General features: G+C 39.0%; 1 protein-coding gene across 1 annotated transcript in view; it reads right to left on the bottom strand.

Annotated features, from left to right (window-relative positions):
* The window catches only part of LOC128661561 (inter-alpha-trypsin inhibitor heavy chain H3), a 173045-nt gene that overhangs the window by 129506 nt on the left and 16646 nt on the right, over positions 1–26893 (bottom strand). The window contains exons 3-6 of the mRNA XM_053715804.1: positions 19394–19560; positions 14108–14212; positions 8686–8848; positions 6427–6537 (exon numbers count right to left, since the gene is read on the bottom strand). Of these exons, the coding sequence (XP_053571779.1) occupies positions 6427–6537; positions 8686–8848; positions 14108–14212; positions 19394–19560 (546 nt within the window). The remainder of the gene's footprint in view (positions 1–6426; positions 6538–8685; positions 8849–14107; positions 14213–19393; positions 19561–26893) is intronic.

The following is a 26893-nucleotide window of genomic DNA, read 5'->3' as shown; positions in this document are numbered from 1 at the left end:
GTAAAAGAGCTTTTCTATTTTAATTTTAGAATAGGGTAGGGCATTTTTTTATTTTGGGGGGCTTTGTTATTTTATTAGGGGGCTTAGAGTAGGTATAATTAGCTTAAAATTGTTGTAATATTTTTATTATGTTTGTAATTATTTTTTTTATTTTTTGTAACTTAGCTTTTTTATTTTTTGTGCTTTAGTTAGTTTATTTATTTGTATTTATTTGTAGGTATTTTATTTAATTACTTTATTGATAGTGTAGTGTTAGATTTAATTGTAGATAATTGTAGGTATTTTATTTAATTAATTTAATGATAGTGTAGTGTTAGGTTTAATTGTAACTTAGGTTAGGATTTATTTTACAGGTAATTTTGTAATTATTTTAACTAGGTAGCTATTAAATAGTTATTAACTATTTAATAGCTATTGTACCTGGTTAAAATAATTACAGTTGCCTGTAAAATAAATATTAGTCCTAAAATAGCTACAATATAATTATAATTTATATTGTAGCTATATTAGGGTTTATTTTACAGGTAAGTATTTAGCTTTAAATAGGAATAATTTATTTAATAAGAGTTAATTTATTTTGTTAGATAAAAATTATATTTAACTTAGGGGGGTGTTAGTGTTAGGGTTAGACTTAGCTTTAGGGGTTAATAAATTTATTAGAGTAGCGGTGAGGTCCGGTCGGCAGATTAGGGGTTAATACTTGTAGTTAGGTGTCGGAGATGTTAGGGAGGGCAGATTAGGGGTTAATACTATTTATTATAGGGTTATTGAGGCGGGAGTGAGGCGGATTAGGGGTTAATAACTTTATTAGAGTAGCGGTGAGGTTCGGTCGGCAGATTAGGGGTTAATAATTGTAGGTAGGTAGCAGCGACGTTGATGGCGGCAGATTAGGGGTTAATAAATATAATATAGGGGTCGGCGGTGTTAGGGGCAGCAGATTAGCGGTACATAGGGATAACGTAGGTTGCGGCGGTGTGCGGTCGGCAGATTAGGGGTTAAAAAAATTATTAGAGTGGCGGCGATGTGGGGGGACCTCAGTTTAGGGGTACATAGGTAGTTTATGGGTGTTAGTGTTCTTTAGAGCACAGTAGTTAAGAGCTTTCTGAACCGGCGTTAGCCCAGAAAGCTCTTAACTCCTGACTTTTTTCTGCGGCTGGAGTTTTGTCGTTAGATTTCTAACGCTCACTTCAGCCAATACTCTAAATACCGGCGTTAGAAAGATCCCATTGAAAAGATAGGATACGCAAATGGCGTAGGGGGATCTGCGGTATGGAAAAGTCGCGGCTTCAAAGTGAGCGTTAGACCCTTACCTACAAAACTCTAAATACCAGCGGTAGCCCAAAACCAGCGTTAGGAGCCTCTAACGCTGGTTTTGACGGCTAACGCCAAACTCTAAATCTAGGCGCATGTTTTTTTGTTTTTTTTAAAATGCCATTTTCCTTATTACTTTTTTTTCGTGTTGTTAATAGTGATGTCGCGAACCTAAAATTTTCGGCGGACTCGAACTTCCGCCCGAACTGCCATTGAATTCAATAGGCAGGCGAACTTTAAAACCTACAAGGACTCTTTCTGGCCACAATAGTGATGGAAAAGTTGTTTCAAGGGTCCTAACACCTGGACTGTCGCATGCTGGAGGGGGATCCCTGGCAAAACTCCCATGGAAAATTACATAGTTTATGCAGAGTCTGCTTTTAAGCCATAATGGGTCTAAATCAACTAACATTCCCAAAGTGGCTGTCTCAAAACATCCCGGACAGAAGATAGATTGATAGATAGGATAGATAGATATACATAAATTGATAGTTAGATAGAATGGATAGAAGAGAAATAGATAGATTTGTTAGATATATAATTACCCTAATAAATTCTAATAATTAAACATGCGTTCTTGGACCCAACTAGCTTGTGTTAATTAGTAATTTTCTTAGCACTTTAATCCCTGTTCCCCCCACCCCCATCGGGGGTGTTCTATATGGCCTGCCAGATTACCCTGAAAAATTATAATAATAAGACATGCGGTCTGCTACCTATTTTAACACAGGCTTGGAAGGCTGTAGAAAAGTGCAATTCTAGGGCACGAGCAAACTGAGGATTAAGATCATCAACAATCAAGATTTTTTTAATTTTAATTAGTAACTATACTGTGACAAAAAATTAGGATTGGTGTAAATAGTTGGCAAGACGGCCTGGCACAAAAGGATGGCAGGCAGGAGGTAGATGCAATTCAAGGACACTAGGAGACTGATTACTGACAGTCTAAACAGTGATGATTGACAATTTTTGCAATACTGTTAACAGAAATATGATTGCTGACAACAATTGGCTAGGTGGGCCTGGCTCACAGCAGGCTGCAAGGCAGGAGGAAAGTGCTATTCAATGGCACCAGCAAACTGAGGATTCAAATCACAGCAACTATTACCAAAAATTTGAATTTTTAATTATTAGAATACTGTCACAACAAATATGATTGGTGTAAATATTTTTTAATAGGCCTGGCACACAGGAAGGCTGTAGAAAAGTGCAATTCAAAGGCACGAGCAAACTGAGGATTAAGATCAACACAAAAAAATTTTTTTATTTAAATTAATAACTATACTGTCTGTGACAACAATTATGATTGGTGTAAATAGTTGGCTAGACGGCCTGGCACAAAAGGCTGGCAGTGGCAGGCAGGAGGTAAATGAAATTCAATGGCACTAGGAGACTGAATATTTGCAGTCCAAAAAATTATGATTTTTTTTTTTAATTACTGTTACAAGAATTGTGATTGGTGCCACTAATTGGCTACTTGGGCCTGGCAGACAAGCTGGCAGATATGAGTCGTGGATGGTAGGTAGGGCAGCAATTTAACACAGTATGCTGTGTAAGTGACAAAAACACAGGACTGATAGAAAATTAAGTTACATTACACTAGCAAAATATTTTAAAATTTTAGATTTTAATATTAAAATTATGTTAAGAAGTGCAATGCACATATGACTCTATGAGTGGTCGCACTGGCTGGCTGCTACGTAGGGCAGCAATTATAACAACAGTATGCTGAGTAAGTCAGATAGACAGTTAGACACAGGCCTGATAGAAAATACAATTAGATTACACTAGCATAATGATTTAAAGACTTTTTTTTGGAAATTTTAAGAAAAAGGTTAAGAACATACATATGAGTCGTGGCTGATAGCCTTGGAAGGGCAGCTATTAAAAACGGTAGGCTCTGTAAGTCGGATACACACACGCCTGATAGAAAATACTATTAGATTACACTAGAAAAATTATTGAAATTATTTTTTTTGGGGGGGGGGGGGGGATTAAAAAAAGGTTAAACACATATGAGTCGTGGCTCATAGACTAAGGAGGGCAGCAAGTAAACACAGTAGGCTCTCTATGTCAGCAAAACACACAGGCCGGATAGAAAATTATATTAGATTACACTAGCAAACAAATTTAAACTTTTTTCTTTTTTATATTAAAATTAAGGTGAAGGAGAATAGATATGAGTGCTGGGTGGCTGCCTGGCACAGACCAATTAACCAAAAGACTGAAAAAAAAGAGGTATATTAATGCTGAGTGAGCCTGACAGACACAGGCATGATAGTAAATGTAATTAGATTACACTAGCAAAATATTTTTATTTATTTTTTTAATTTAAAATAATGTTATAAACGGATATTAACACTGGTGGCTGCTGGCTGGCACAGAGCAATGAACCAGAGTATATGCTGTGTGACACTGGCCTGATAGAAAATGAAAAAAAATTACACTAGAAAAATAATTATATTTTTGGGTTAGTTAAATTTAAACTAATGTTGTTAGGGAGATATCAGTGGTGGCAGTAGTCACAGCATATGCTGTGAGCCTTAAACACACAGCTGAAAGCCAGGCAAATGCTAATAAAAAAAAAAACGAAAAAAAAAAAAAACGGCACGAAATATAGCCCTAAAAAGGGCTTTTTGGGGTGCTGTGCTTGCAGCAGAGATGAGTGGAGTCCTTCTGGACTGTAAATACACTAGCCTAGCTATGTTTTTCCTATTAATGTCAGGAGCAAAAACACAATACGTCCTCTCATTAAAAAAGCAAGGTCGTTATGAGTCTAAAGTGGCGGATTCCGAGTAGCTGGGAGTGTCTGTGAGGGAGTGTCTGATGTTGATTGGCTCTAATGTGTCAGGCGGCTGTGACATAAAGGGTCAAAGTTTCCACAATGATGACACATAGGGGCGGATCGAACATCGCCATGTGTTCGCCCACAAACGCGAACGCGAACAAGCTATGTTCGCTGTGAACCGTTCGCGGGCGAACAGTTCGGGACATCACTAGTTGTGAATTGGTGACAGTAATAGAAATATTGTTAAGTTATGAAATTGATAATATCTGTTTATTTATTTTTTAATATCTGCATGCTTCAGTACATTTTTATTATTTAGAATTAGTGTTTTATGTATATATATTTTTTGTAATGCCATTATTCTGCAAAGAACAAGCCCATTCTCTACAGTGAGAATGTAAACTTTTGTCAAGATTTTTCCATTTCTATTGGTTCATTGGTGGAAAACTTGTAAAATTGCAATTTCACTATTTACAGTTTATGAATGGCTATAATCCCTTTATAGAAGATGATGTATTACGCCGGTCCGTTTCTTGTAAAATGAATCAATTTCTTGCACTGCCCCTCTTGATTGTAGACCAAAATCTTGTAAAATGCTTGTAACTCAATCACTTATTATTAAAAAATGTGAAACGCCCACATTTACAGTATTATCATTACAAATTAGCCCTCTAACACACATGCCCACTATACCCATAATTACACTTTTGAAATAGCTATATAATTAATTACTGCATATTAATATAGTTAAGGAGCACAGAAGGTTAATTTTAAAATGTCTATTATTTTTTTTCTTACACTCTGTACAAATGGTGCAATACTAATAACTATAATGCAATATTTAGAGCTGCCAAATGGCCATTGTATTTATTTTGATTCATGGATTTAATACTGATAAAAAGAACTTAAAGGGACAATTTAGTCAAAATTAAAATTTCATGATTCTGATAGGGCATTTTGCAATTTTAAACAACTTTCCAATTTGTTATTTTTGTTTAGAGCTAAACCTAGGTAAGCTCATGTGCTAATGTCTAAGTCCTTGAAGGCTGCCTCTTATCTCAGTGCATTTTTACAGTTTTCCCAGCTAGACAGCGCTTGTTCATGTGTATCATATAGATAACATTGTGCTAACTCCCATTCAGGAGTCAGCACTGATTGGCTAAAATGCAAGTAATGTCAAAAGAACTGAAATAAGGGGGCAGTCTACAGAGGCTTGAATACAAGGTAAACACAGAGGTAAAAAATATATTAATATAACCGTGTTGGTTATGCAAAACTGGGGAAAGGGTAATAAAAGGTATTATCTATCTTTTTAAACAATACAAATTCTGGAGTAGACTGTCCCTTTAAATATGTTATCGGGAGGATTTAGCTCGAAAACTTGTTTGTGGCCAAGGCATTTTTTTTCCAGCTGAATCCATTTGGGATTGTGATAATCTGAAAAACATGCTGAAACCAAAACCTAGATATTGGCAGCCAATATTGGAAAGATTGTGATCAAGGCCATTATTTTAAGAATATAAATCTGGCTAGTCTTTGATTTGAGAACATCATATATCAAGATTTCATTCAAATATTTTAAAGCCTGACATCATTGATGACATAATTAATGGGATAATCAATCTCATAATACCATTAATTCTGATATCATACATAGCATCACTTAGAACATCAACGGTATCACTCTTTATGCAAAAATATTAAAATAGTCAACCATCAACCACGTAATTGTCAACAAACGTGGATTAATTTATGGATGAATAATAAAAAAAAATGTTTGCATATTTATTGCAAACAACAAAGAACTGAATACATGCAAAAAAAGTTGAATTGTTTATTTGTTTTTTAGGTTAAAACTGTTACTCTAAAAGTGGTAAAGGCTTTTTTGCAGATGGGAAAGTCTTAAAAATGTTAATTTACATGATTCAACAATTTGGCAATATCCTTGTTAGTTGATTATCACTCAGTAAGAATGTTAGCTTCACTTTTATTCTTTACCATCTCTTGCCAAATTTCTAACCATGTTACAAAAAATGTTTTGTGCTGCTGCTGGCTTGTAGCACTAGCTACTACTTTGATTTTCTTTAAGTTTCAGATGTTGTCCAGCTGCCCTGGAGGTGTTTCCAATAGGTATTAGCAAACTCATTTTGTTAATACATTTCTTCTGAGCAACCCCAATAATGAATATTGGATAATTTAAAAGACATTTTTTGTTATTGTTGATTCATTCATAATGAATGTATTCACTTTACATAAAGTATTCATAATAGTAGTGAATTTATTAACAAATGATTCTTAAGGTCTCTTGTTCTCAGTATTAAACTTACCTTATTTCCAGAGAAGGATTTTTGAATCACTGGCCATAAGTAATTTGTTACAAATGATGCATCGGCATCTAAAAACGTAATTCCTTGAGGCTCATATATATCAATGTCAATCTGTAATGGGAATTAAGAATATATAAATGGTCCTTCTTTCTCTTTATTGTAACATATATATATATATATATATATATATATATATAAAAATGAAGTTAGAAACTCAGAGAAAATAAGTATAAAGCCTATCACCTCCAAATTACAGACAAAACTTACCGGCACATAACCGTAACAACAGTAATAATAGATAAATCAGTGCAACTTCTAATCAAGGGCTGAATTACAAGCGGTGCACTGTCTTTAACGTGTGCTCGATCGGGCATATACCTGCCCTTTTGCTTATGTTAAAGACCATTTATATTACAAGTTGAAAGTAAATGCGACTGCGAGAGAGCAATCACATTTAACACGGGTTGGGATAGTGCTTTTGAAAAGTTCTGGTTAAAGGGACACTCAATCAAAATTAAACTTTCATTATTCAGATAGAGCATGTCATTTTAAACAACTTTCCAATTTACTTCAATTAACAAAATGTGCAGTCTTTTTATATTTAAACTTTTTGAGTCACCAGCTCCTACTGAGCATGTGCAAGAATAAGTGTGTATGCTTATAACTTTTAAAATTGTCAGAAAAAAAATCTACTACTCATTTGAAGTTCAGACTAAGTTCTATAGCATTTTTGATTATGCAAATCTACTGTGTTGACTGGTCCTTTAAGTATTTTGCAAGGAAAAAAAGTGTCACAAAGTACATCAAAAATACATTGTACAGTACAGTAACACTCATATTAACACTATCTGCTAATTCTTTTTTAATAAAAATATTGCACGCAAAAGTTATAAGTGCTCAAAGTCCTGCAAAGTGCTTACATACTGAGACCGCACTATTTTAGAAAGCCTTCAGGAGGGAGGGAGGATCTAATAGTGAGGTCTTGACGCTCGAGGCAAGACCCGCACTATTATACTGCACTCACTGGATTTAGATCAAAAAGTACCATAGAATAAATAAACTTTTTGATCTAAATCCAGTGAGTGCAGTCCTTACCCTTACTGATATATATATATATATATATATATATATATATATATACACACACACAACAACATTTAAAATTAGGGGGAGGTAAAAGGTGAGTTTAAAATCCTCCACTACGCACAAAATATATAGAAAATAACTCATTTTGTAGTTCATTAACAAATCTAGACAGGACAGAAGGCTTGTTTTTCCCACACCTCTGGAATACATTGTTTCCAATGCAGCAAAAGATTCTGGGTAAGATATGCAAATTAGGTTCACAACGCACCTTTTTACTTCAACTCTGCTTTTCAGCAGATTCCATTAACGCCAAAGCATCGCTGCTCACACAGCTTATAAGCTTAGCTAGCGTTAGTGCAGTGATTCATAACCATCCCAGGACAGACTGTTTCGTAGTTATTGCTATTCATCAGCTGGGAGAATTTTTGAATCACTGCTGGGTGAAGTTTATTTCGGGCAAAATACAGCATTTAAAAATAGGGGGAGGTAAAAGGTGAGTTTAAAATCCTCCACTACGCACAATATATATATATATATATATATTTATAAATATAAAAGTATAGATTTATATTGTACCAAAATGCCATCATATACTGTATATGTAGAAATATGTATTTATGAATAAATAGAACATACTCTTCTATGTGCAGAACATTGGAATGTGAAATATTCATATTTTTATGTCGGGTTTAGCGCACATGAGAATATTCGATCGGGTTTGCGCATGAGTAGGTTGTTAGGGTTTTTTTCTTTTTTTTTTTCTATTGACTTCTTTGGGGAAATACATGAACGCACATGCAATATTCTAAGTTTGGCTTTTTGAGCGCAATTGGGAAGTGCATGAGCAAAAACAGTTTACTTTCAACTCATAATACGAGCGCAACCCGACGAGTGCAAAAAACTTACTTCTACCGCACTTAACGCTTGAGCAGGAGTGTTAAATAGAGCTCCACTTGTTAATCTGGTCCAGTATGAGCAGAAGAATAATAGTGCTAATGATTTAACTTGAGATCAGTATTAGTGCTCAATAGTACTAATATTTTTAAACTCCTCCTGTATTCTAGGAAAACATTTGTAACAGAGCATGCACAAGATCATATGACTTGAAAATATTGCTTTACATTAAGCACAAACATAGTACAATATAGTGTCTTAGAGAAATAAATTAGTTACCTTGAATTTATTGACAAGTGTCTTTGGCTTCACCTTAATAAACATTTCATATTTTCCTAGGTTGCGCTTCAACAGTTCTTCATAGACCAATTCAAATGTCACTTTGCTCTCTGATGCCACATTGACTGACACCGTAAATTTCTCTGTCTTCCTACCAGAGGCCCTAGAAACAGAATATCGTGCATGAATCCCACCATCACTAGGCAATACATAGGAATGACATAAATAGTTTAAGAACCATTTAACTGTCCTAATAGCACATAGTATAAAAACAGTTAGTAAGTGTGATCTGTAATTGTACATACAGTTAACGCATGTCCCTACGACAAGACATAAAGTAATAATCAGAATACAACTCTCGTTACTGCAAATATTTCAATCTATACAATTCATTGCATAATAACACTTTATATATCAGACAGAAGAGGAAAAAAAAGAACATAATCGCTGTTATAATTTAACATAACATGTCTTGTATGTATATGTAAAAATAAAGAAGGTTCGCTATAGTACCCATGTTGATTTTTAAATTCCCTTCATCCTACCTCCAACATAAAATAAAAACAAACAAGGAGGGGAAAAAAAGAGGCTGTTTTCATTTTCTCCCACTCCCTTCCCCCATAGCATCCTCCTCTTTCTCCCCAGATCCCCACAAATCACTCAGGTAGGGCTAATACCAGTAAACTGGAAAGATTTTCCTTAAAATTAATGTTTCAAAATACTCTGTTCTATGATAGTGATGTGTTAATATAAATTGGATAGACAGTGGATAAGATAAGATCATTTTTAGCCTCTTCTTGAAAAATTATCTTTTTGTTATGAAGAGGTGAAATATAGAATTGTTAAAAAATGATTTGGTAATGAATAGAATATTGGAAGGACGATAATTTAGGTGCTGCCTTATTCTTTCAATTTTTCAATATCAGACTACGGCCCAGAATAATTGCGGAATTTATTAGGTTGGAATTTTCCCTATTGGCCTTCATAGTAAGAAAAAAAATATTGCTGCATTTAAAGGGACAGTCTACACATTGGTCATCTTAAAGTCTTACCTTAGATTAAGCTGCGAATAGCCTCCTGAACCTTTTCTATATAATGCAGCAGGAACAGTAAAAAGGCTATTTTAAAATCAATAGTGTTTCTGGCCAGTTTGAAATGGCTGCCAAGTTCAGCCCACTGATGACATCACTATCTGGGCTGTATCTAGGCACTCTGCTGAATAGCATTGACAGTCTGTTGGATTCAACTAGTGAGCCTTTTGTAATTGGATGCCATATGCAGCCCAGATCCTGATGTCATCAGTGGGATGAGCTTGGCAGTTATTTCAAAGTAGAAGTTTTCTTCATTCTCTTGGTATCTTTATTTGAAATGCAAGAATGTAAGTTTAGATGCCGGCCCATTTTTAGTGAACAACCTGGGTTGTTCTTGCTGATTGGTGGATAAATTCATCCACCAATAAAAAAGTGCTGTCCAGAGTTCTGACTCAATATAAAAGCTTAGATGCCTTCTTTTTCAAATAAAGATAACAAGAGAATGAAGAAAAATTGATAATAGGAGTAAATTAGAAAGTTGCTTAAAATTGCATGCTCTAGCTGAATCATGAAAGAAAAAAATTGGGTTCAGTGTCCCTTTAAGTATAAAAAGAGGAACATTTTGCATAATATACATTAACTGCGGAAATAAGATAGATTTAATAATCATTACTCTAGCTGAAAGGGAAATAGGGAAAACACTCCATCTTTGAAGTTTTAGGGAAGTTTTTCTGGAAAATGGTATATAATTCATCTTGTTCCATTGATTTGGGTCTACATTAAAATATAGTCCTAGATACTTAATGCAACATGTTTCTTTAAATGGATGATCTTTGAAACTCTGCTTGTTTTTTGAAACCATAAAATTTCGGATTTACTTGCATTAATTGTATATCTGGAAAAAGAATCAAATGTATCCAGGATATTAATATCCTTTGGAAAATCACTTTATTTTTTTTTTAGGAATAAAAGCAGATCATCTGCATATAATGATAGAACTAGTTTTTTCTCTCCTAGACTAATACCTTGTATCTCTTTTCGTAGCAGAATAGCAAGGGGTTCTATTGCAATATAAAATAATAATGGGCAAAGTGGGCATCCATGTCTAGTTCCCCTACTTAACGTAAGATTAGATGTCTGGCTACCATTTATCCTAATAGAAGATATTGGGTGTTCAAATAGGATTTGAACAAATTGGGTAAAGTGACCTGAGAAACCAAACTTTTCTAGGGATGTGTATAAATGGTCCCAGATCACTGAATCAAACGCTTTTTCAGTGTCGATCGTTAGCAATGCAAAATCCTGCTTAGCCTGTGTTTTACTTTATAATTTATTCCAGAAAAATTCCAGAACTAAAGAAACCTTATGTACATTCCTCATTGAGGATATTCCTGCCATAAAGCCAGATTGATCCTCATGGACAACCTGCTCAAGGCACAGTTTTAGCCTGGTAGAGATAATATAAGTTAATAACTTATAGTTTGTATTGAGCAATGAAATAGGTCTGTAGGACCCTGGGTCTTAAGGGTTTTTCTCTTTTTTTTAAATTAGTGATATAATTTATGCCAAAAAATATTTAGGCATTACTTGAGCATTAATATAATAATTATTAAAGAGAATTGTTAATTTTTCAACTATCTCTAATTTTAATATCTTCGACATTTCTGCAGGCATCTGATCAGGTCCAGGTGCTTTATTAAGCTTGGTATGGTCTATTGCTTCCAGGATGTTATCTGTAATGTTTTTAGGAGATTTAATTAGATGGCAATGGTATTGAACTTAAATTAATTGCTCTTGTGTTCAATTTAAGTATAAAGATTGTAGTCTATGTACTTTAACAAATATACATTTAACATTTTAGGCAGATATAAAGTATCTGTATTAGAACTGTATAATTGGATCTTCTATTCTGTAAAAAAAAAAAAGATTGTATCACCTATAATTTGTAAATAACATGAAAGTTTTGTAATCTCTCTGTTTTAACTGCACACAAAATCTACATTTGTATCATTCTATCAGCATTTTGTCTTCAGTTTTGTGAATCAGAAGTCAAGATCTATCCACATAATGTCTTCTACAGTATTTTACTGATAGGCCTACTGATTTATTTCTTTTGAATCTTCAGTGGTGCTTACTTGGGGGAATGCTCTCTAGAGTCTAAGACATTCAAGTTACAACCAGCACTTTGTCATGCCAGTGTTAAAATTCAGGCTCTAATATAGCAACAAATCCTTGTTTATCTCCTCTTCTCTTTTTAAGAGAATATCCACTGAAATAATGTTTCTAACAGAGCATTCTTTCTTTCACTGGAATGTGGCACAGGGGACCTGTATTATTATTATTTGTTAAACATATTTGGGAATAGTTCATGCATTATTGGGTAATTAAAAAATATCAAAACAGATTTGAGATGTTAAGCTATATTAACATTGTTTGAAGGCTCTACTGTACTATTTAGGTTATATACCAAATCCACTTATAAGTTAAGCAAAAAAAATCCTACAATTCTGCATTAAGATCTATTTGTAATTTTACGAGTAAATCTTGTGATAAGCTGTTCAGCTGAAAAAGAAGCAACACTATTGCACATGTTTAGATAGTTGAAGTATTCAATAAGTACACAGCCTAAATTTTTTTTATTATTATTATCTGTACACTATGGGTACACTATGGGCTAAGCAAATAGTGACAAAAACCTGTCTTTAGTAACAGAAAAGGGTTAACCATCATACTTGAGGTGGCAGTTATAATTACGGAAACATTTTGCTAAAATATGCTGTGATTGATGCCATTATGTTCTGCAGCAATCAATGATCTTACAGACCTATTTTTTTGTACAGACATCTAAAAGTCATTGTACAAATGCTTCTCTGACACAACACAATGTTTTTTTTATGTAAGCATTATCTAATGTGTAGGAAATGCTCTTATGCATTGTATTAAATAACTTAATCACAGTAACATGAACCTGTGACCTCCCCCAACTGAATTAAACCTAACCAATGCTGCACCAATGTCTTACATCCAGTGTTTCCTAAGGCCATATTGTGTGAGTGATGCAGCAGTAAAATGGTTAATTAGGGAACCACACCTTGCAGTTAGCAGACCGTACAATTCAGTGCAATTAACATGAACAGTGACCCTGACCCTGAGTCTTTAATTGTAAATGTGTAACCCTCCTTTCTTCTCCTTTAAACTTCTGTTATCCTGTATGATTTCCACACACCACATACATCTATTTACACCCCACTATCAACTACAGCCCATCTACATGATTGTCTCACAGGTAAACCCACAATCTACATAATACCTTCTTCTATTGCAAATCCAACTAAGTCTAACGTTTGCCATGTATCCACTATTATCCTACATGCTCCCACCACCACAAACATCTCTTTATATATTTACATTAATATAAATACCCCAAAACATTGTAAAACCTAACAAAAATAAAAATAAATACAAATCTTAGTGACATTTTTTATTGAAATCTGGTGAGATAATCTTCATTATTTACCTCTTCTAGACAGCATCAACAGTTTTTTTCTTCTTGATATTTATCTTAGTTTTACCTTTTCTTAGTGTATTACTCTTTTTTTTAATTAAACCTGATACATTAATCAGGTTAACCAATTAGTTCTGTAGATGATCTGGCTCAATGTCAAAGTTTATAGTTATTCATATTAATATTTCAAAAGTGAGCCTAACAATCTTTATTCTTGGTTAACCTGATTACCATAAATGTATTAGAATTTTTTTTTTTAAAATAGATTAACATCTGATGATGAGAATGAAGAAGAAGAGGATCTGTGGCTATTGGTCAGGAAAGGCAAAGAAATGAAGATTCTTCAATCTGACATATTGATAAAGGGACTTAATAGGAAGGGTTAGATTTAGTGATAGGTAATTGCAATGAAAGAAGGTTATGATGAAGAGATAACCAGTAGGTTGGTAATGTTTGTGGTGGTTTGCTGTGGGTAGATTGCATAGGGGACGTATTTGTGTATGGGAAATCTTTTCAGTTTTGGCAGAATTGCATTGGAAAAGTATAATATTTAGCATTTATTATGCTGTTTCAGGGTTAAAGATTAAGATTATTGTAGTGGTTACATTTTGTAACATGGTAGTAAACTAATAATCTAGGCCTTCTTAAGTCCTTTATTATAAATGTTACACAGATGTCCTATTGGCAAAGTATAAACGGGAAAAAACATGTACTTCTGGAACAAAAGTATAAATGTGTCTCACCTTTGCAACATATGGATACTTTTAGAAATCTTACACTTTAAAGTGTTCAATATCACAAAATGCTAAAAATAGATAGCAATAATAATCTAAATTTTAACAGTTTTTAAATATTCACTCATTGTAATAAAAGTGGTTAATCTTACTTGACAAGCCCAGCTGTCTGTCCGAGAGATACTGCTTTTTGATACTGTTGTTTAGCAACTTCCTTATCCTTAATTACTCCTTTATATGTTACTCCATCAATTGTCCTGTATTACATAGAAACATAAAACACATTATGTTGGTTTCTAATGCAATGTTACCATAATTCCATTGTTTTTAGCACTTTACACACTTTCATAATACAAATTAGTGGTAATATCTAGAGGTTGTTTTTTGAGTTCCTTTTTCAACAAGGTACATAAATATAATTACAAGGGCTAAGTTTACTGCTTCTTTTTTTAGTTATATTGGTTGAGCTAGAAGCATAAACACAGGAAAAAGTGGCTGAAAATGTAAAATACTTCTAGATGATTGCGTACAAGTATCAAAATAAGGTAGGGACAGACCAGTGCCTCTGGTCCTATCAAAATATGCATACTCCCCTGTAAGACTCATAGGCCTAGATTTGGAGTTTGGCGTTAGCCGTGAAAACCAGCGTTAGAGGCTCCTAACGCTGGTTTTAGGCTACCTCCGGTATTTGGAGTCACTCAAAATAGGGTCTAACGCTCACTTTTCAGCCGCGACTTTTCCATACCGCAGATCCCCTTAGGTAAATTGCGTATCCTATCTTTTCAATGGGATCTTTCTAACTCCGGTATTTAGAGTCGTGTCTGAAGTGAGCGTTAGACATCTAACGACAAAACTCCAGCCGCAGGAAAAAAGTCAGTAGTTAAGAGCTTTCTGGGCTAACGCCGGTTTATAAAGCTCTTAACTACTGTGCTCTAAAGTACACTAACACCCATAAACTACCTATGTACCCCTAAACCGAGGTCCCCCCACATCGCCGCCACTCGATTAAATTTTTTTAACCCCTTATCTGCCGACCGCCACCTATGTTATACTTATGTACCACTAATCTGCTGCCCCTAACACCGCCGACCCCTATATTATATTTATTAACCCCTAACCTGCCCCCCACAATGTCGCCTCCACCTACCTACACTTATTAACCCCTAATCTGCCGACCGCAAAGCGCCGCCACCTACGTTATCCTTATGTACCCCTAATCTGCTGCCCCTAACACCGCCGACCCCTATATTATATTTATTAACCCCTAATCTGCCCCCCACAACATCGCAGCCAGCTACCTACAATAATTAACCCCTAATCTGCCGACCGCAAAAGCGCCGCCACCTACGTTATCCTTATGTACCCCTAATCTGCTGCCCCTAACACCGCCGACCCCTATATTATATTTATTAACCCCTAATCTGCCCCCCACAACGTCGCCTCCACCTGCCTACACTTATTAACCCCTAATCTGCCGACCGGAGCTCACCGCTATTCTAATAAATGTATTAACCCCTAAAGCTAAGTCTAACCCTAACACTAACACCCCCCTAAGTTAAATATAATTTAAATCTAATGAATTAAATTAACTCTTATTAAATAAATTATTCCTATTTAAAGCTAAATACTTACCTGTAAAATAAATCCTAATATAGCTACAATATAAATTATAATTACATTGTAGCTATTTTAGGATTAATATTTATTTTACAGGTAACTTTGTATTTATTTTAACCAGGTACAATAGCTATTAAATAGTTAAGAACTATTTAATAGCTACCTAGTTAAAATAATTACAAAATTACCTGTAAAATAAATCCTAACCTAAGTTACAATTAAACCTAACACTATACTATCATTAAATTAATTAAATAAAATACCTACAATTACCTACAATTAAACCTAACACTACACTATCAATAAATAAATTAAATACAATTCCTACAAATAACTACAATGAAATAAACTAACTAAAGTACAAAAAATAAAAAAGAACTAAGTTACAAAAATTAAAAAAATATTTACAAACATAAGAAAAATATTACAATTTTAAACTAATTACACCTACTCTAAGCCCCCTAATAAAATAACAAAGACCCCCAAAATAAAAAATGCCCTACCCTATTCTAAATTACTAAAGTTCAAAGCTCTTTACCTTACCAGCCCTGAACAGGGCCCTTTGCGGGGCATGCCCCAAGAAGTTCAGCTCTTTTGCCTGTAAAAAAAAAAACATACAATACCCCCCCCAACATTACAACCCACCACCCACATACCCCTAATCTAACCCAAACCCCCCTTAAATAAACCTAACACTAAGCCCCTGAAGATCTTCCTACCTTATCTTCACCATACCAGGTTCACCGATCCGTCCTGAAGAGCTCCTCCGATGTCCTGATCCAAGCCCAAGCGGGGGGCTGAAGAGGTCCATGATCCGGCTGAAGTCTTCATCCAAGCGGGAGCTGAAGAGGTCCATGATCCGGATGAAGTCTTCATCCAAGCGGGAGCTGAAGAGGTCCATGATCCGGATGAAGTCTTCATCCAAGCGGGAGCTGAAGAGGTCCATGATCCGGATGAAGTCTTCTATCAACGGCATGTTCAATCTTCTTTCTTCCGGATCCATCATCTTCCATCCGACGCGGAACATCCTCTTCTCCTGACGCCTACTAGCCGAATGACGGTTCCTTTAAGGGACGTCATCCACGATGGCGTCCCTCGAATTCCGATTGGCTGATAGGATTCTATCAGCCAATCGGAATTAAGGTAGGAATATTCTGATTGGCTGATGGAATCAGCCAATCAGAATCAAGTTCAATCCGATTGGCTGATCCAATCAGCCAATCAGATTGAGCTCGCATTCTATTGGCTGATCGGAACAGCCAATAGAATGCGAGCTCAATCTGATTGGCTGATTGGATCAGCCAATCGGATTGAACTTGATTCTGATTGGCTGATTCCATCAGCCAATCAGAATATTCCTACCTTAATTCCGATTGGCTGATAGAATCCTATCAGCCAATCGGAATTCGAGGGACGCCATCTTGGATGACGTCCCTTAAAGGAACCGTCATTCGGCAAGTAGGCGTCGGGAGAAGAGGATGTTCCTCGTCGGAGGTCTGCAAGATGGAACCGGAAGAAAGAAGATTGAAGATGCCGTTGATAGAAGACTTCATCCGGATCATGGACCTCTTCAGCTCCCGCTTGGATGAAGACTTCATCCGGATCATGGACCTCTTCAGCTCCCGCTTGGATGAAGACTTCATCCGGATCATGGACCTCTTCAGCCCCCCGCTTGGGCTTGGATCAGGACATCGGAGGAGCTCTTCAGGACGGATCGGTGAACCTGGTATGGTGAAGATAAGGTAGGAAGATCTTCAGGGGCTTAGTGTTAGGTTTATTTAAGGGGGTTTTGGGTTAGATTAGGGGTATGTGGGTGGTGGGTTGTAATGTTGGGGGGGGGTATTGTATGTTTTTTTTTTTACAGGCAAAAGAGCTGAATTCTTTGGGGCATGCCCCGCAAAGGGCCCTGTTCAGGGCTGGTAAGGTAAAAGAGCTTTGAACTGTAGTAATTTAGAATAGGGTAGGGCATTTTTTATTTTGGGGGTCTTTGTTATTTTATTAGGGGGCTTAGAGTAGGTGTAATTAGTTTAAAATTGTTGTAATATTTTTCTTATGTTTGTAAATATTTTTTTATTTTTTGTAACTTAGTTCTTTTTTATTTTTTGTACTTTAGTTAGTTTATTTCATTGTAGTTATTTGTAGGAATTGTATTTAATTTATTTATTGATAGTGTAGTGTTAGGTTTAATTTTAGGTAATTGTAGGTATTGTATTTAATTAATTTAATGATAGTATAGTGTTAGGTTTAATTGTAACTTAGGTTAGGATTTATTTTACAGGTAATTTTGTAATTATTTTAACTAGGTAGCTATTAAATAGTTCTTAACTATTTAATAGCTATTGTACCTGGTTAAAATAATTACAAAGTTGCCTGTCAAATAAATATTAATCCTAAAATAGCTATAATATAATTATAATTTATATTGTAGCTATATTAGGATTTATTTTACAGGTAAGTATTTAGCTTTAAATAGGAATAATTTATTTAATAAGAGATAATTAATTTCGTTAGATGTAAATTATATTTAACTTAGGGGGGTGTTAGTGTTAGGGTTAGACTTAGCTTTAGGAGTTAATACATTTATTAGAATAGAGGTGAGCTACAGTCGGCAGATTAGGGGTTAATAATTGAAGTTAGGTGTCGGCGATGTTAGGGAGGGCAGATTAGGGGTTAATACTATTTATTATAGGGTTAGTGAGGCGGATTAGGGGTTAATAACTTTATTATAGTAGCGCTCAGGTCCGGTCGGCAGATTAGGGGTTAATAAGTGTAGGCAGGTGGAGGCGACGTTGTGGGGGTAGATTAGGGGTTAATAAATATAATATAGGGGTCGGCGATGTTAGGGCAGCAGATTAGGGGTACATAGGGATAATGTAAGTAGCGGCGGTTTACGGAGCGGCAGATTAGGGGTTAATAATAATATGCAGAAGTCAGCGATAGCGGGGGCGGCAGATTAGGGGTTAATAAGTGTAAGGTTAGGGGGTTTTAGACTCGGGGTACATGTTAGGGTGTTAGGTGCAGACGTAGGAAGTGTTTCCGCATAGCAAACAATGGGGCTGCGTTAGGAGCTGAATGCGGCTTTTTTGCAGGTGTTAGGTTTTTTTTCAGCTCAAACAGCCCCATTGTTTCCTATGGGAGAATCGTGCACGAGCACGTTTTTGAGGCTGGCCGCTTGCGTAAGCAACTCTGGTATCGAGAGTTGAAGCTGCGTTAAAAATGCTCTACGCTCCTTTTTTGGAGCCTAACGCAGCCTTTATGTGGACTCTCAATACCAGAGTTATTTTTATGGTGCGGCCTGAAAAAAGCCGGCGTTAGCTACGCGGGTCTTTACCGACAAAACTCCAAATCTAGGCCATAGAGTCTCTTTTTCCAAATGATAAGTCTCATTAAATCTATAGATAAGGCATGATGACTTAATACTATTATGTGCTGAGAGAGAGGCACAGTTCCAGCACTGTGTGTCATTTTCACATTAGATATGTGATAACCAGATGGTCATATTTATTTGAAAGAGGAGATTCCTTTCTTTCTGTTAAGAAATGTTTTGTTATGTAAAAAGGAAAGTTCTCATACTACATAACCAAGCTATCAGTCTCCAGATAAATGTTTAAATCAATATCTTACTTTGAAGTCACCTATAAGGATTGTGTTTTTCTACATATTATAAAAAAAATTATAGTTTCAACTGATTATATGATAAATCCCATTTTTAACATATAAAAAATTTGAAACTCAGCCTTTGCACAAAACTGTTTTTCTGTTTGTTTTTTTTTTGCATAATGTATAAACTTTATAAACACACACAAGATAAAACGACTTACATGCTGAAGTTTGTGATGAAAGCTGTTTTGGGCAGATCCACATCAAAGAATACTTCTTGTGCTTTGTTGGCTCGATTAACAGCTCTGCTTGTAATAACATTGTGTGCAAAGCGCGATGTCACTTTACTGTCAATATTTACACTGTAGATCTCTAATTTACCACCAGGCTGAAAGACATAAGAGAGGTTCAAAAACACATCTATGTTGTTTTTATTAAATACATTTTTAATGAATTACAATGGTTTAGCCATAAAGTGCACATTTAAAATATTTAGGGCTAGATTACAAGTGGCGTCCTAAAATTTTTTTTAATTCGCACTCAAACACAGCTAAAAGTAAGAATTTTTCTCTGTCAGGTTGTTTGAACGCGAGCGAAACCCAATGCGCGCTAACATCTTGACTTTGGATATCATGGCTGTGTTAACTTCTTCTCCATATAAATTTTAATGGAGTATGTTATTTAAAAAAACCATCACTCCTGTGCTAACCCGACACAGCATTAGACATACAGCGCTAAAGCTGAAGTGAGTTATGAATATTTTACATTGCAATGTTCTTCACATAGAAGAAAATGTTTTTTATTTTAAATATATATTTTCATTTATATCTGAGGATTTTTTGTAAAATATATATCTATATCTATCTATATGAATATACACAAGTACAGATATATATATATATATATATATCCTATAATATAAAAGGCCAAGTGTGTTTGTCCGAAGCTGTCATGCGCAGTAGAGACAGCGCGAGGGCAAACACACCTGGCCTTCAACACACTGACCTGGCATCTGGGCCTGGGCCAACCATGCATGATGGGGGTGGGGACAGGCAGGATGTGGAAGGGGTGGGGTGGGGCCGGGGGTGACAAAAGAGAAAGCTCAAAAGAGGGGGGATAGAGAGAGAGCAAAAGAGGGGGGGATAGAGAGAGAGGGAGAGAGACAGCAAAAGAAAGGGGGAGGGAGAGCAAAAGAAAGGGGAGAGAGAGAGCAAAATAGGGGAGATAGAGAGAGCAAAATAGAGGGAGACAGCAAAAGAAAGGGGGGAGAAAGTGGAGAGAGCAAAATAGAGGGGAGAGAGAGAGCAAAAGAGAGGGGGAGAGCGCAAAAGAGGGGACAGAGAGAGAGCGCAAAAGAGAGGGGGGAAACGAGAGGGGGGGAAAGAGGAGGGGAGAGAGCAAAAGAGAGGGGGAGAGAGAGAGCAAAAGAGAGGAGGGAGAGCGCAAAAGAGAGGGGAGAGAGAGTGCACAAGAGAGGGGGGGAGAGAGGGGGAGAGATAGCAAAAGAGAAGGGAGATAGAGAGCAAAAGAGAGGGGGAGAGAGGGAGCATAAGAGAGGGGGGAGAGAGAGCAAAAGAAAGGGGAGAGAAAGAGCAAAAGAGAGGGGGAGAGAGACAGCAAAAGAGAGGGGAGAAAGAGAGCAAAAGAAAGGGGAGAGAGAGCAAAAGAGGGGGATAGAGAGAGCAAAAGAGGGGGATAGAGATAGCAAAAGAGAGGGGGAGAGAGAGAGCATAAGAGAGGGGGGAGAGAGAGCAAAAGAGAGTGGGAGAGAAAGAGCAAAAGAGAGGGGGAGAGAGACAGCAAAATAGAGAGGAGAAAGAGAGCAACAGAAAGGGGAGAGAGACAGAAAAAGAGGGGAGATAGAGAAAGCAAAAGAGGGGGGATAGAGAGAGCAAAAGAGGAGGGATAGAGAGAGCAAAAGAGGGGGGGAGAAAGAGCAAAAGAAAGGGGGGAGAGATAGAGCAAAAGAGAGGGGGAGAGATAGAGCAAATGAGAGAGGAGAGAGAGAGCAAAAAAGGGGGGATAGAAAGAGCAAAAGAGGGGGATAGAGAGACAGCAAAAGAGAGGGGAGAGAGAGCAAAAGAGAGGGGGAGAGAGATAGCAAAAGAGAGGGGATAGAGAGAGCAAAAGAGAGGGGATAGAGAGAGCAAAAGAGAGGGGGAGAGAGAGCAAAAGAGAGGGGGAGAGAGAGCAAAAGAGAGGGGGAGAGAGACAGCAAAGGAGAGGGGGGAGAGAGCAAAAGAAAGGGGGGAGAGAGCAAAAGAGGTGAGATAAAGAGAGCTAAAGAGAGGGAGAGAGACAGCAAAAGAGAGGGGGAGAGAGAGTAAAAGAGAGGGGGAGGGAGAGAGACAGCAAAAGAGAAGGAGAGATAGAACAAAAGAGAGGGAGGAGAGTGTAAAAGAGAGGGAGGAAAAGAGAGCAAAAGAGAGGGAGAGAGAAAAAGAGAGGGGAGAGAGAGCAAAAGAGAGGTGGAGAGAGAGTAAAACAGAGAGGTGGAGGAGAGAGAGCAGAAGAGAGGGGGAAGAGAGAGCAAAAGAGAGGGGGCAGTGAGAGCAAAAGAGAGGGGGATAGAGAGAGAGTAAGGGGTGGAAACACTGTACTGCAAAAAATGGAGAGACAGCAAAAGAGAGGGGGAAGAGAGAGCAAAAGAGAGGGGGCAGAGAGAACAAAAGAGAGGGGGAAAGAGAGAGCAAAAGAGAGGGGATAGAGAGAACAAAAGAGGGGGGATAGAGAGAGCAAAAGAAAGGGTAGAGAAAGAGCAAAAGAGAGGGGGGAGAGACAGCAGAAGAGAGGGGAGAAAGAGAGCAAAAGAAAGTGGAGAGAGAGAGAAAAATAGGGGAGATAGAGAAAGCAAAAGAGGGGGGATAGAGAGAGCAAAAGAGGAGGGATAGAGAGAGCAAAAGAGGGGGGGGGGGGAGAAAGAGCAAAAGAGAGGGGGAGAGATAGAGCAAAAGAGAGGGGGAGAGATAGAGCAAAAGAGAGCGGAGAGAGAGAGCAAAAAAGGGGGGATAGAAAGAGCAAAAGAGGGGGATAGAGAGACAGCAAAAGAAAGGGGGAGATAGCAAAAGAGGGGGGATAGAGAGAGAAAAAAGAGGGGATAGAGAGAGCAAAAGAGAGGGGGAGAGAGAGCAAAAGAGAGGGGGAGAGAGACAGCAAAAGAGAGGGGGGAGAGAGCAAAAGAAAGGGGGGAGAGAGCAAAAGAGGTGGGATAAAGAGAGCAAAAGAGAGGGAGAGAGACAGCAAAAGAGAGGGGGAAAGAGAGAGCAAAAGAGAGGGGATAGAGAGAACAAAAGAGGGGGGATAGAGAGAGCAAAAGAAAGGGGAGAGAAAGAGCAAAAGAGAGGGGTGGAGAGACAGCAGAAGAGAGGGGAGAAAGAGAGCAAAAGAAAGTGGAGAGAGAGAGAGAAATAGGGGAGATAGAGAAAGCAAAAGAGGGGGGATAGAGAGAGCAAAAGAGGAGGGATAGAGAGAGCAAAAGAGGGGGGGAGAGAACGAGCAAAAGAGAGGGGGAGAGATAGAGCAAAATAGAGGGGGAGAGATAGAGCAAAAGAGAGCGGAGAGAGAGAGCAAAAAAGGGGGGATAGAAAGAGCAAAAGAGGGGGATAGAGAGACAGCAAAAGAAAGGGGGAGAGAGCAAAAGAGAGGGGGAGAGAGATAGCAAAAGAGGGGGGAATAGAGAGAGAAAAGAGAGGGGATAGAGAGAGCAAAAGAGAGGGGGAGAGAGAGCAAAAGAGAGGGGGAGAGAGAGCAAAAGAGAGGGGGAGAGAGACAGCAAAAGAGAGGGGGGAGAGAGCAAAAGAAAGGGGGGAGAGAGCAAAAGAGGTGGGATAAAGAGAGCAAAAGAGAGGGAGAGAGACAGCAAAAGAGAGGGGGAGAGAGAGTAAAAAAGAGGGGGAGGGAGAGAGAACAAAAGAGAAGGAGGAGAGTGCAAAAGAGAGGGAGGAAAAGAGAGCAAAAGAGAGGGAGAGAGAGAAAAAGAGAGGGGAGAGAGATCAAAAAAGAGGGGGAGAGAGAGTAAAAGAGAGAGATGGAGGAGAGAGAGCAGAAGAGAGGGGGGAAGAGAGAGCAAAAGAGAGGGGGCAGAGAGCGCAAAAGAGAGGGGAGAGAGAGTGCAAAAGAGAGGGGGGAGAGAGAGATAGCAAGAGAGAGGGGATAGAGAGAGCAAAAGAGAGGGGGAGAGAGACAGCAAAGGAGAGGGGGAGAGAGAGCAAAAGAGAGGGGGAGAGAGAGAGCATAAGAGAGGGGGGAGAAAGAGCAAAAGAGAGTGGGAGAGAAAGAGCAAAAGAGAGGGGGAGAGAGACAGCAAAATAGAGAGGAGAAAGAGAGCAACAGAAAGGGGAGAGAGACAGAAAAAGAGGGGAGATAGAGAAAGCAAAAGAGGGGGATAGAGAGAGAAAAAGAGGAGGGATAGAGAGAGCAAAAGAGGGGGGGAGAAAGAGCAAAAGAAAGGGGGGAGAGATAGAGCAAAAGAGAGGGGGAGAGATAGAGCAAATGAGAGAGGAGAGAGAGAGCAAAAAAGGGGGGATAGAAAGAGCAAAAGAGGGGGATAGAGAGACAGCAAAAGAGAGGGGAGAGAGAGCAAAAGAGAGGGGGAGAGAGATAGCAAAAGAGGGGGGATAGAGAGAGCAAAAGAGAGGGGATAGAGAGAGCAAAAGAGAGGGGGAGAGAGAGCAAAAGAGAGGGGGAGAGAGAGCAAAAGAGAGGGGGAGAGAGGCAGCAAAGGAGAGGGGGGGAGAGAGCAAAAGAAAGGGGGGAGAGAGCAAAAGAGGTGAGATAAAGAGAGCAAAAGAGAGGGAGAGAGACAGCAAAAGAGAGGGGGAGAGAGAGTAAAAGAGAGGGGGAGGGAGAGAGACAGCAAAAGAGAAGGAGAGATAGAACAAAAGAGAGGGAGGAGAGTGTAAAAGAGAGGGAGGAAAAGAGAGCAAAAGAGAGGGAGAGAGAAAAAGAGAGGGGAGAGCGAGCAAAAGAGAGGTGGAGAGAGAGTAAAACAGAGAGGTGGAGGAGAGAGAGCAGAAGAGAGGGGGAAGAGAGAGCAAAAGAGAGGGGGCAGTGAGAGCAAAAGAGAGGGGGATAGAGAGAGAGAGTAAGGGGTGGAAACACTGTACTGCAAAAAATGGAGAGACAGCAAAAGAGAGGGGGAAGAGAGAGCAAAAGAGAGGGGGCAGAGAGAACAAAAGAGAGGGGGAAAGAGAGAGCAAAAGAGAGGGGATAGAGAGAACAAAAGAGGGGGGATAGAGAGAGCAAAAGAAAGGGGAGAGAAAGAGCAAAAGAGAGGGTGGGAGAGACAGCAGAAGAGAGGGGAGAAAGAGAGCAAAAGAAAGTGGAGAGAGAGAGAAAAATAGGGGAGATAGAGAAAGCAAAAGAGGGGGGATAGAGAGAGCAAAAGAGGAGGGATAGAGAGAGCAAAAGAGGGGGGGAGAAAGAGCAAAAGAGAGGGGGAGAGATAGAGCAAAAGAGAGGGGGAGAGATAGAGCAAAAGAGAGCGGAGAGAGAGAGCAAAAAAGGGGGGATAGAAAGAGCAAAAGAGGGGGATAGAGAGACAGCAAAAGAAAGGGGGAGATAGCAAAAGAGGGGGGATAGAGAGAGAAAAGAGAGGGGATAGAGAGAGCAAAAGAGAGGGGGAGAGAGAGCAAAAGAGAGGGGGAGAGAGAGCAAAAGAGAGGGGGAGAGAGACAGCAAAAGAGAGGGGGGAGAGAGCAAAAGAAAGGGGGGGGAGAGCAAAAGAGGTGGGATAAAGAGAGCAAAAGAGAGGGAGAGAGACAGCAAAAGAGAGGGGGGAAAGAGAGAGCAAAAGAGAGGGGATAAAGAGAACAAAAGAGGGGGGATAGAGAGAGCAAAAGAAAGGGGAGAGAAAGAGCAAAAGAGAGGGGTGGAGAGACAGCAGAAGAGAGGGGAGAAAGAGAGCAAAAGAAAGTGGAGAGAGAGAGAAAAATAGGGGAGATAGAGAAAGCAAAAGAGGGGGGATAGAGAGAGCAAAAGAGGAGGGATAGAGAGAGCAAAAGAGGGGGGGAGAGAACGAGCAAAAGAGGGGGGGAGAGATAGAGCAAAATAGAGGGGGAGAGATAGAGCAAAAGAGAGCGGAGAGAGAGAGCACAAAAGGGGGGATAGAAAGAGCAAAAGAGGGGGATAGAGAGACAGCAAAATAAAGGGGGAGAGAGCAAAAGAGAGGGGGAAAGAGATAGCAAAAGAGGGGGGAATAGAGAGAGAAAAGAGAGGGGATAGAGAGAGCAAAAGAGAGGGGGAGAGAGAGCAAAATAGAGGGGGAGAGAGACAGCAAAAGAGAGGGGGGGAGAGAGCAAAAGAAAGGGGGGAGAGAGCAAAAGAGGTGGGATAAAGAGAGCAAAAGAGAGGGAGAGAGACAGCAAAAGAGAGGGGGAGAGAGAGTAAAAGAGAGGGGGAGGGAGAGAGACAGCAAAAGAGAAGGGGAGAGAGAACAAAAGAGAAGGAGGAGAGTGCAAAAGAGAGGGAGGAAAAGAGAGCAAAAGAGAGGGAGAGAGAGAAAAAGAGAGGGGAGAGAGATCAAAAAAGAGGGGGAGAGAGAGTAAAAGAGAGAGATGGAGGAGAGAGAGCAGAAGAGAGGGGGGAAGAGAGAGCAAAAGAGAGGGGGCAGAGAGCGCAAAAGAGAGGGGAGAGAGAGTGCAAAAGAGAGGGGGGAGAGAGAGATAGCAAGAGAGAGGGGATAGAGAGAGCAAAAGAGAGGGGGAGAGAGACAGCAAAGGAGAGGGGGGAGAGAGCAAAAGAGGTGAGATAAAAGAGAGAGATGGAGGAGAGAGAGCAGAAGAGAGGGGGGAAGATAGAGCAAAAGAGAGGGGGCAGAGAGCGCAAAAAAGAGAGGGGAGAGAGAGTGCAAAAGATAGGGGGGAAAGAGAGAGATAGCAAGAGAGAGGGGAGAGAGAGAGCAAAAGAGAGGGGGAGAGAGGGAGCTTAAGAGAGGGGGGGGGAGAGAGCAAAAGAAAGGGGAGAGAAAGAGCAAAAGAGAGGGGAGAGAGATAGCAAAAAAGAGGGGAGAAAGAGAGCAAAAGAGGGGGCTAGAGAGAGCAAAAGAGAGGGGGGAGAGAGAGAGCATAAGAGAGGGGTAGAGAGAGCAAAAGAGAGGGGGAGAGAAAGAGCAAAAGAGAGGGGGAGAGAGACAGCAAAAGAGAGGGGAGAAATAGAGCAAAAGAAAGGGGAGAGAGAGAGCAAAAGAGGGGGTATAGAGAGAGCAAAAGAGGAGGGATAGAGAGAACAAAAGAGAGGGGGAGAGAGAGAGCATAAGAGAGGGGGGAGAGAGAGCAAAAGAGAAGGGGAGAGAAAGAGCAAAAGAGAGGGGGAGAGAGACAGCAAAAGAGGGGGAGATATAGAGCAAAAGAAAGGGGAGAGAGACAGAAAAAGAGGTGAGATAGAGCAAGCAAAAGAGGGGGTATAGAGAGAGCACAAGAGGGGGATAGAGAGAGCAAAAGAGGGGGGGTCGAGAGAGCAAAAGAAAGGGGAGAGAAAGAGCAAAAGAGAGGGAGAGAGAGACAGCAAAAGAGAGGGGAGAAAGAGAGCAAAAGAAAGGGGAGAGAGAGAGAAAAAGAGGTGAGATAGAGAAAGCAAAAGATGGGGGATAGAGAGAGCAAAAGAGGAGGGATAGAGAGAGCAAAAGAGGGGGGGAGAAAGAGCAAAACAGAGGGGGATAGAGAGAGAGGGAGAGAGACAGCAAAAGAAAGGGGGAGGGAGAGCAAAAGATAGGGGAGAGAGAG

This window comes from Bombina bombina, chromosome 5, assembly GCF_027579735.1.
Source record: "Bombina bombina isolate aBomBom1 chromosome 5, aBomBom1.pri, whole genome shotgun sequence".
NCBI classification, from domain to species: Eukaryota; Metazoa; Chordata; class Amphibia; order Anura; family Bombinatoridae; genus Bombina; species Bombina bombina.
This window is presented reverse-complemented; position numbering and strand designations above follow the sequence as displayed.